The following is a 9,695-nucleotide window of genomic DNA, read 5'->3' on the forward strand; positions in this document are numbered from 1 at the left end:
GGCTTCCTTTTAAAAATAAATTTAAGTAAAATGTGAATGCTGTAAAAAAAAATGTTACGTAAATCCTAATGCCATTGCTCTGTGAATATGGTAACATCATCAAGTGCTGATTTGGTGGCAGAAACTGTGCTACGTGCATCCCACGAATGAATGTGCTTGAGCCCCTGCCCTAGGCGGTGCGGACAAGGACACAGGGTACAGGGAGACGATGCGCTGTGCCGTGGCTGGCTGCTGGCTCACAGAGATGGAGCTGGGGAGTGGGAGCCCTGCATAGGGCCTCCAGCAAGACCCCACGCCCCAGGGGGTGCAGACCGGGCCTGCTCCCAGCCCAGTGCTACCCTGCCCCGCCACTTGAGGCAGCTGGCCTCAGGCTTCAGCTTGAGCACCTTCAAATTTCTCCTTCCAAGCTCTGAGTCCCTGAAGCCATATAGCTCCCCACCATCCACAAACCAGCAGATCAGAGAAACACACCCACACACACACACCCCTCTGTAATGCCACTGGAGCTGTCACTCCTGCTTCTTGAACTTGCTGTCCTTTGTGCTGCTCCTTCGAGCCCTGGGTAGCTGCACAAGGAGGCGTAAGCTTGCTCAGCCGTGTCGTGCCCTGCTGGGAGCCACAGGTTTTCTCCCCATCTAGTTTAGGCAGCAGGGCTCTGTGCCCCCACCCCAACCACCCCACACAGCCCTGCAGAGACCCCTTGAGAGATCACTGGATTCCTCCTTGTGTCCGTACGCTATGACAGTACCATGCATTTGGGCGTGCAGGGGACAGAGCTGCACCCCCACTCAGTGACTGCGGCCCGGCACCCTCACACCCACTTCTGTGCCCTCTGTCCGCACAGAGCTGGTTTGACAGTGGCACAGGCTGGTCCTGATGGGTCCCAGCAGGTGGTGAGGCCTGGTGATCTGTATCTGTCACAGGTTTCTAGGAGATTCTGATGGGGGTGACGAGAGGAGTGGCGAAGAGCGTGGCTGTGGGCCCGTCTGAATCCCAGCTTCTACCCAGTTTGTTCTGGGTCCTGGGGCAAGTTTTAAACCCTTTGCAGTGTCCTCAGCAGTGAAATAAAGATGACAGTGACAGTACCTGTGCCATAAATTTCTAGTGACAATTAAATGGTATAAAGTGCTTAGCACAGGGCTGGGCACCCCACTTGGCTCTCAGCAAACACCATCCAGTCCTGACACTCAGACCAGAGTGGCCCTCACCATGCAGGGGCACAGAGAAGCAGCTGTATCTCTCTCCTAACAGCTGGGGAGGGTGCTCTTAAAAGCCCAACACCACCCCAGCCAGGGCTCCTAGGTGCCTGGGACATGGTGGCCACTCTGGAGCTGAGGCCCCTGGTCCAGGCCAAGGTGCAGCGTGTGCAGAGGCAGCCTGGGCGCTGGTACGGTCCCTCTTTCCACACCTCTGTCTGTCTCTCACCCACCGTGCCTCGGGCGAGCCCCTGAAAGGTTCTGAGAGGCAGGCAGGGCCCAGATCATCCTCCTTAGTGATGAGGAAACCAAGGCTAAGTGAACCATCCAAGGTCATGGGCCCATGAAGAGCAGAGCTGGGAATGCAAACAGGTTTCCTCCGCTGCCCAGGTACCACAGGGCAGGGGGCAGCTTTCCTCCTGTCCTCAGGTCCAGGCATCCATGCAGGCAGAGGCTCTGACCACTGGGCCTCCTCTCAGACTCACAGATGGTCCCCAGTGAAGGAGCCTGACCCCTTGCCTGTGCCAAAAGGCCCCCGTCCCAGGAAGGAGGGAGCCAGGAGAGGCTCCTTGAGGGAACTGAGTCTGTTTTACCTGATCTCAGGCTTGGTGTCTCCCCCTGAGGAGCAGGAAGTGTGGCCCCCACCTCCAGGGACGGCTGCAGGGTGGAGAGAGGTAGGGCTTACGAGCCAGAGGTTTGGAACTTGTGGAAGGGTGGGCCCAGGAGCCCGGCTGGGCCCAGAGATCCGGCAGCAACAGACGCAAGTGAGATCCCAGAGATCCCAGAAGCTCCATTCACCAGGTGGCACCAGCCAGGGAATCAAAGCCACCCCGTGGAGGAGGTACTCTCCTTTGCAGCCCCACTGAGACCTGAGCTGGGGGCTCACGTGGGTGGGAGCGAGGGAGTGAGGCAGCCGGGCTGCAAATCGAACCTGACGTGCAGACACAGAGCTCTAAGGATTAGCCCTGGTGATTCGCAGAAACCTCCCTTAAAATCTGCCCTCTTGGGTGGGATTAGAACCAGCAATGCGGCCCAGTCTGGGGGCTCCTGTCACACAGCGGGCGGTGGGGAGGGGTGCGGGCAGAGGAGGAAGAGCCCACCCTCCTCAGTGAGCTTCCGATCAGGACACCAGCTAGGCCAAGGCAGCGTGGCTCCCTCAGAAAGCCACCGGCTCTGCATCTGGCCACCAGAGCAACGAGGTTCTGCCTGTGCAGAATGTGTCCACGCCCGGGAGTCCTCAGCACAGGCGAGAGCCCCACCAAGGGCATTCAAACCAGAGGGACCCGGCGTCTTATACACTGCAGGGTCCACTTTCAATACTTCTTCAGAGAGTCCCATACCTTTGAAAGGGGGAGATGAAAGGGAAAACCCAGCCCCGAGAGACAAGCTGAGGGGAGGAGGGAGTTTAAGGGGATGTGGGGCAGGAACTTCTTGTGGCTGGTGGGCCAGAGCCTCGGGGGCTTGGGGCGGGGGGAGCAGGTGGGCAGATATGCCAGGGCAGGGGAAGATGCCACAGGAACAGGCACCAGCTTCTCCTTACCAGGCCCCAGCACAGATGCTGGGAGCCAGACCCCACCCCCAGAAGCCCAGCGCCCCTCTGTTCTCTACGCCCATCATAAAGGGAACATGTGTTCCAACTGCCAGCGGGAAATAAAGCCACAGAAAACAGTCTTTGAGAAAGGAGTCCTGTTCCAACGCCACAGCGCTCCCCCAGGAAGGTGTGTGATGAAGGCCGCCAGCCCCTCAAGGGCAGCAGGCACGGGAGCCTTCGGAGAAGGTTCTGGGCAGTGCAGCGGCTCTCAGAAGGGATGGAACCCACCCCCCTCCCCCCATCCTCCCCCAGCCCTGGCGACTCCAGAATGTGCCTTCCTCCCCCAAACAACCAAACCCGGAGGATCCAGAGAAGAGAGTGAGAAATCTAGTGCCGGGGCCAGCAAAGTCCTCAGGCTCACGCAGCCTCTCTCGGACCTATAAATAGCCCTCATCCCCCTGTGGGCCCAGAGCCTCAACCACCCCACACCTCCCCCTGGCAGGGCCCCCACGCAGACCCGGGACTCACGAGCCAGAACGCCAGGCCTCCTCTCACGAAAGCAGGGCATCCTCCACCCACATGCACTGCTTTCTAAGGACGGCGTGCTGCAGCCAGGGCTGACGGGGCCTAGGAGGCTGAAGGGGGCTGGGCGAGGGAGACCTCAGACCTGTGCCCCGGCTCTCCTGACCCTACAGCCTCACCTGCCTTTCTGGCCAGAGGACCCCACCCCACAAGCTGACCTTCAAGTCCAGCATCTCAGAGTGAGCCTAGAAGTCAACCACGTATCGGCCAAGGGGTCCAAGCCCAGGTGTTACCTGGACCTCCCCTCCCAGCTCTAGGACCCTATGGAGAAAATCTTACAAACCACCCTCCAAGGTCAAATGCCTGCTGCTACCTCGTCCCCAAACCCAATCACTCCCAAACTACCTTCACCCATGTCTTCCAGATCTGCATGTGGCTGTATAATTATTTACAAATTTCTTCATATGGACTCCTTTTTACTTAAATCTATTTATTGAAAATGTCACAATAAATAGAACGCCAGTACCACTTGTCCTAAACAATAAGTAGCCAATAAAAATATATCAATAAAACAAAACAGTGCTATAAAAGTCTGGAAACTTCTCCCCTGCCCTACGCCCATGTCCTGCTCCCTAGGCAGACGGGAAGTCAGCACGCCTTCCAGAGGCATTAGAACACATTGGCACCACGCTGAGACTTTCTTCTTGCCATAAAAGGACTGAAAGAGAATTGGAAAAGGAATCCCCTTCTTGCTCTCATTTTGTGCCACTTAATGCAGGCCCTATGCCACCTAAAAACATCTCAGGGAACCATCGTATTACCCACCCCATGCTTTGGGAATGCTGGACTGGAGTCTCTCTCTGCCTCATGCTTAACACAAGGGGGAAACACACACCTGTGCCCCTTCTCTGATCACACCTTCAGGGCACCACTAGATCCCCTCTGCTCTCGCACCAAGACCCAGTAAGTCCCTCTTGACACACCCGCCCCCATCAACCAACCCCCAGAGGTCACCGCTGACTCAGGTGGGACACCAGGTAGACCAGGCCCACCAAAAGGAGGCCACGCACGCCGAGCATCATGAGCAGGAAGAGGAGCAGGATGGAGGTCACCGGCTCCACAGCATGGTTGCCAAGATGCCATTGCGGGAAGCCCATGTTCACCAGCTGCCGGTTGAGATCATTGAAGGGGGACTGAGCAGCACCCAGCCTGATACCTGCCTGCTGCTGACGGGGTCCGGCACCCCCTGTGGGGGCACCATGGCCCCTGTTGAGAAAGCTCTGGAAGGTGAAGACAGAGAGAGATGAACGAATCCAGAGGATACTTCCCTGGAGTTGAGGCACCAGCCAGGAGACAACCCCTCTAAGCTGGGCCCCGCTCTCCCCTACAGCCATCCTGGGCCACACCCTCCTTTTTCAGCAATCCCAGGATGCCACCCATAAGAACCCCAACAATCGAGTTATGAACTCTCAGAGCACGGAAAATGCCAGTCCGTATTCCCCACGTCATTCCCCGGGGGAGAAGGTGCCCAGAACAGAGAAGAGGGCAGGTGGTTGAGGCAGGTTGGACAGCAGGGCATGGCTCTGGGGCAGGCACTTTTAACACCCATCACTCCTTTCTTTAAAATGATGATTCTGTGCCACGGCCTCACCTCCTCCACTCCCTCTCCAGCTCCTTTCTCACCCAACAGACTCTTAAAAGAAACATACTAGCTGCAGTGGGGTTTGCTAACCAGGTTAAAGGAGCATGAGCTCTTGGGCCTGAAGTCTGGGGAGGCTGCCCAGCAGAGGGAGGAGGGGGGCAGGGACTGGGCAACAATGCACTCACTTCCCAGCTCTCTGCAAAGAGGGCTTCAGGCCAGCAAAGGTTAATGGCCAGCAAGAGAGACTTCTGGGAGCCAGGAGCAATCAGTACAGCGGAGGCCAGCTGACCCTGCCACAGGGATGGGTACCCACCTGTCGAGGAGTGCTACCTCTCGGCGCCGCAGTGGTCCTCACTCGGGGGTCGTCATCCTGCACGATTTCCCCATTGGCCAAGATCCTCACCATCTTCCCAGGAGCTGTGGGCGCCTGTGGGCTGCACCTGCAATGCATGGCCAGGGTGGGGGCCCCCGATGGAAGCCACGTGACACGGAAGTCCCACCACTCCCTCACTCTTAACTCTTGGTGATCTATGACCAAGATCATGAGGGCCTGAGGGTGATTCTTTCCCTAACCTCAAAAACCTTGAAGGAAAAATTTTACCAGAAACTGAGGGATGCTTTCTTTCAGTGGTGCTCACACAGGCGACCCACGCTGAGCAGATGCTGTGCCTGATTAATAAAAAGGGGAGAAATAAATGCAAGTCGTTTGCCAGAAAAAAATCTTTCAGACGTTGAGTCCACTAGGAAAACTATCAGAAAGGATCCATGGAGAAGGAGATTTGATCACCAACCACTAGCGGCATCACAGCTGGGCCTAGGGTCCTTGCTATGGACTGTGGAAAGCCCACGGAGGCACGGCTCACTTAAGCCCCACCACACCCCTCTGAGGTAGGTACTAGCGCACACAGCTCTTGTGCAGGTTGAGGCACAGGGAGGTTTAGTGGTTTTCCAGGGATCATACACCTATGGGCAGCAGAGAAAGAACAGGAAGCCAGGAACTCTAGCTCTGGGGTCCCTCTGGGTACTAAACCAGGGGTCCGGGCCACCAGGATCCTCAGTGTGGCTCAATTTCCCTTCCGTTAAAAAATGGGTCCAGTGTGCTGTTCCCCCAGGGGATAAGTGCCAAGGACCTGGGCCTTCTCCCTCCAGGAACACGGCCTGGAGATCCGGGCCCCTTAGGGTTACTTTAGATCCACCGCCTGGCAGCAGAACACACCAGCCGGGCAGCCCTTGCGCTGCTCAGAAAAGCAGACCTTTGCCGCAGAGGGCACGCCCCTCACCTGTCCCTCACCGCTCAGGTAACACCAGTCCGGCCCTTGCTAACAGGAGGGCGGCGCCCAGCCTTCCCAAAATATGGGATGGCGATGCTGCGTGGCTCTGGGAAGGCTCCACTGCGCGGACCCCGGACGTCCCTCCGCTGGGGGCCCTACCAAGCCTCTCCCCGGGCCTGAGTAAAGGCCATCTGCTCTCTGATGAGCCACAGTTTCCATCTAAATTCTCGAAAGCCCCCGCGATACACATGCCAAAAAGGGTTAAGAGCCGCTGTCCTCTTGCCCGTGACCTGGAGCCTGGGACAGGCGGGTCCCCTTTCTGAAGGCTGCTGGCCCTGGAGCAGACCAGGTGGGTCGTGGTCGTCCGCAGCCTCTTTGTGCTTTGTCATCCCGCCCCCGCCGGGTGGGCCACAGGCGCCGGCCCTCGGCGCACCTGACGCCACGGGTAGGGGGCTGCGCAGGGGCGCTGCCCGGGCCGCCGAGCCCCGGCCGCCGAGCCTCACGCCGGCTCCAGTCCAGGCTCGCGGGGCGGCGAGGGATGCGCGCCGTCCCGTGCGGGTCACCCACCTGCAGGCGCGGCTCGCGGCCTCGGCGGCGTCCACTCGCGGCGGCTGCGGGGCCGCTTCCTCCCACCTGACCTCACAGGAAGCGCGCGCCGGAGGGGCGCGGCCGAGCGGCGGCGCAGCAGCCCCCTCTGCAGGCCTCCGGGGGCACTGCAGCTGCCGGCCCGACGCGAGCCGTGCAGGGGGCGGAGACAGGGGGCGGAGACAGGGGGCGGTGACAGGGGGCGGAGACAGGGGCGGAGACAGACAGGGGGCGGGAGACGAGAGGGCAGGCGTCGAGGATGCAGGAGAGAGGATGGGGAGAAGAGAAGTGGGGAAGAAAAGGAGAGAAAGGAGGAAGGAGCAGGGGAGGAAAGGCAAGCGAAGCCCAAGGAGGAAAACTCAAGAGGGTGGGGGCTCCCTGGCCTGGGAGGAAGGGCGGACACAGGTTCAGAGCACGAGTGTGACTTGCTGAGCCAGCTCCGTGCATGCCCCTCGAGTAGGGCCCAACCCAACCCTCAAGGAGCTCCAAGTCCAGTGGGGAAGATGAGGCTTGAACGGGGCAGGTGCAGCTAACTGCAGCAGGCTTCCTGGAGGAGGTGCCTTTGAGCTGGGGCCAGAAATACACTCTGGCAAAAGGCGCCACCTGGAAGGAGTGAACATCAACCTCTGCCTCCTTCCTGCTCCTCCTAGCTCATTGCTTCCCAACACCCTGGAATGCTGCTCTTATCTGCATCATCAAAACTGGCTCACCAACTTCTTTGACATGTGCAGCCCATGGAAAGGCAGGAAGGAAGAAATGGAGGGCTAGTGATTTATTTTAAAGTATTGTGGATGTAGCATACACAACTTCCCTCACATTCCGTTGGCGAGAATGAACCACGTGGCTACAGGGCAGCTAGGCTGCAGAGTCTGCAGTGACATCCCTGTTTCATTCCTGATGTTTGTATTTGTATCTTCTCTCTTGACTTTCACTTTTGCTGGAGGTTTGTCAATCTTATCAATGTTTTCAAAGAACTGGCTTTTATGTCACTAATTTTTCTGTTTTTCTGTTTTCAATTTCATGGATTCCAGCTCGTATCTTTATTATTTCCTTTCTTCTACTTGCTTTGGGTTAATTTTGCTCTTCTTTTTCTAAGTTCTTGAGGGGGAAGCTCAGATTATTGATTTGAGACTTTTTCTCTTTTTCAGTATAAACATTGAGGGCTATAAGTTTCCCTCTTAGCATTCTTTTAGCTGTGCCCCACAAATTTAGACATGTTGTGTTTCCATTTTTATTTAGTTCAACATATTTTTATTTAAATTTTTGCTACTTCTCCTTTAACCCATGGATTATGTCGAAGGGGGTTGTGTAGTCTCCAAGTGTTTGGAGATTTTCTGTTATTTTTCTGTTATTCATTTCTAGTTTAATTCCATTGTGGTCAGAGAATATACTCTGTATGAGTTCAATTCTTTTAAATTTGTTGAGGTTTCTTTTATGGCCCAGAATATGATCTTTCTTGGTGAGTGTTTCATAAGTGATTGAAAAGAATGTGTATTCTGCTGCCTTTTGGATGTAATGACCAATAAATCTTGACTATATACTGTTGGTTGATGACATTGTTGAGCTCTTCTATATCTTTGATGACTTTCTGTCTAGTTCTATCAATTATTGAGACAGGGGTATTGAAATCTCTACCTATAATTATAGATTTGTCTATTTCTCCTTTGCTTCACATATTTTGCAGCTCTGTTATTTGGTGCATACAATTTAGGTTTGATATGTCTTCTTGGTGGATTGATTAATTTATCATATACAATGTCTCTCTCTCTCTGTGTTTCTGGTAATTTTTCTTGCTCTGAAGTCTACTTTGTCCTGTTTTCTTCTAATTAATGTTTGCATGATATACCTTTTTTCCATCGTTTACTTTCAACTTGACTATATTGTTATACTTGAAGTGAGCTTCTTATACATAGCGTATAGTTAGATCATGTTTTTAAATCCATTGTGCCAATCTGCCTTTTAATTGGATTATCTAGACCATTACATTTAATGTGATTACTGATGTCTTGGGGCTTAAGTCGGCCAATTTATTCTTTGTTTCTGTTTGTTCTCTCTGTCCTTCATTTCCCTGTATTTTCCCTGCCATTCTGTGGGTTGTTTGAACATTTTTTAAAATTCCATTTTGCTTTATCTATAGTATTTTTTAAGTATATCTGTTTGAATAGATTATTTAGTGGTGGCTCTAGGTATTACGTTATATATACATATCACAGTTTACGAGGGTCATCATCGTACTACTTTGGATGAAGTGTAAGAACTACTTTCCTTTGTATTCCTTTACTCTCATTATACTGTAATTCTCTTAAATATTTCCTCTATATACATGTAGAGCCACATCAGAAAGTGTTACAATTTTTGCTTTAACTGTCAAATATAATTCATGAAATTCAAAGGTAGAAGGAAAATTTGTCATATTTACCCATATTTTTGCTTACCATAGTATTTTTTTCTTCCTAATGTCCCAAGGTCTTTCTTTTATTGTTTCCTTTCTATTTGGAGAAAAATAAAAAAGAATTCTGTGTTGATAGTTCTTTCTTTAAGCACTTGAAAAATATTGTACCATTACCTTCTGGCCTCCATGGTTTCTAATGAGAAATCTGCTGTCATTTGAATCATTTTCCCCTATAGATAAGACGTCATTTTTCCTCTGGCTGCTTTCAAGATATTTTCTTTGTCTTTTATTTTCAGAAGTTTAATTATGATGTTCTTAGGATGGATTTCTTTGGGGTTTTCCCATTTGGGATTCATTCTGCTTCTTAAATCAGTAAGGTTTATATCTCTCACCAAATTTGGAAAGTTTTCAGCCATTATTTCTTCAACTACTTTTTCAGTCTCATTCTTTCTTCTCTCCTTTTGAGATTTCAACGATATAAATATTAGACCTTTCATTATAGTCTCACAGGTCCCTGAATCTCTGTTCTCTTTTTTTAAGTCCATTTTCTCTCTAT

The 9,695-nt window shown here is 52.9% G+C and overlaps 1 protein-coding gene across 1 annotated transcript; it reads right to left on the reverse strand.

The window, feature by feature from the left end:
- Positions 1-3,722: 3,722 nt before the first annotated feature.
- On the reverse strand, positions 3,723-6,797 carry FAM241B (family with sequence similarity 241 member B). The gene is made up of 4 exons (XM_069460658.1): positions 6,730-6,797; positions 5,493-5,560; positions 5,205-5,331; positions 3,723-4,529 (listed from the first exon to the last, which is right to left on the reverse strand). The coding sequence occupies exons 3-4, from the start codon at positions 5,295-5,297 to the stop codon at positions 4,260-4,262; spliced, it is 363 nt and encodes a 120-aa protein (XP_069316759.1). The 5' UTR covers positions 5,298-5,331; positions 5,493-5,560; positions 6,730-6,797; the 3' UTR covers positions 3,723-4,259.
- Between the last annotated feature and the right edge of the window lie 2,898 nt (positions 6,798-9,695).

This window comes from Eulemur rufifrons, chromosome 28 (genome assembly GCF_041146395.1).
Source record: "Eulemur rufifrons isolate Redbay chromosome 28, OSU_ERuf_1, whole genome shotgun sequence".
Lineage (NCBI taxonomy): Eukaryota > Metazoa > Chordata > Mammalia > Primates > Lemuridae > Eulemur > Eulemur rufifrons.

Bases quoted from the DNA above. Each gene is read 5' to 3' on its own strand.
- FAM241B (XM_069460658.1), bottom strand. From the start codon at position 5,297: ATGGTGAGGATCTTGGCCAATGGGGAAATCGTGCAGGATGACGACCCC. The intron at 4,530-5,204 runs GTGGGTACCCAT...TTCACCTTCCAG, and splicing joins GAGGTAGCACTCCTCGACAG to AGCTTTCTCAACAGGGGCCA.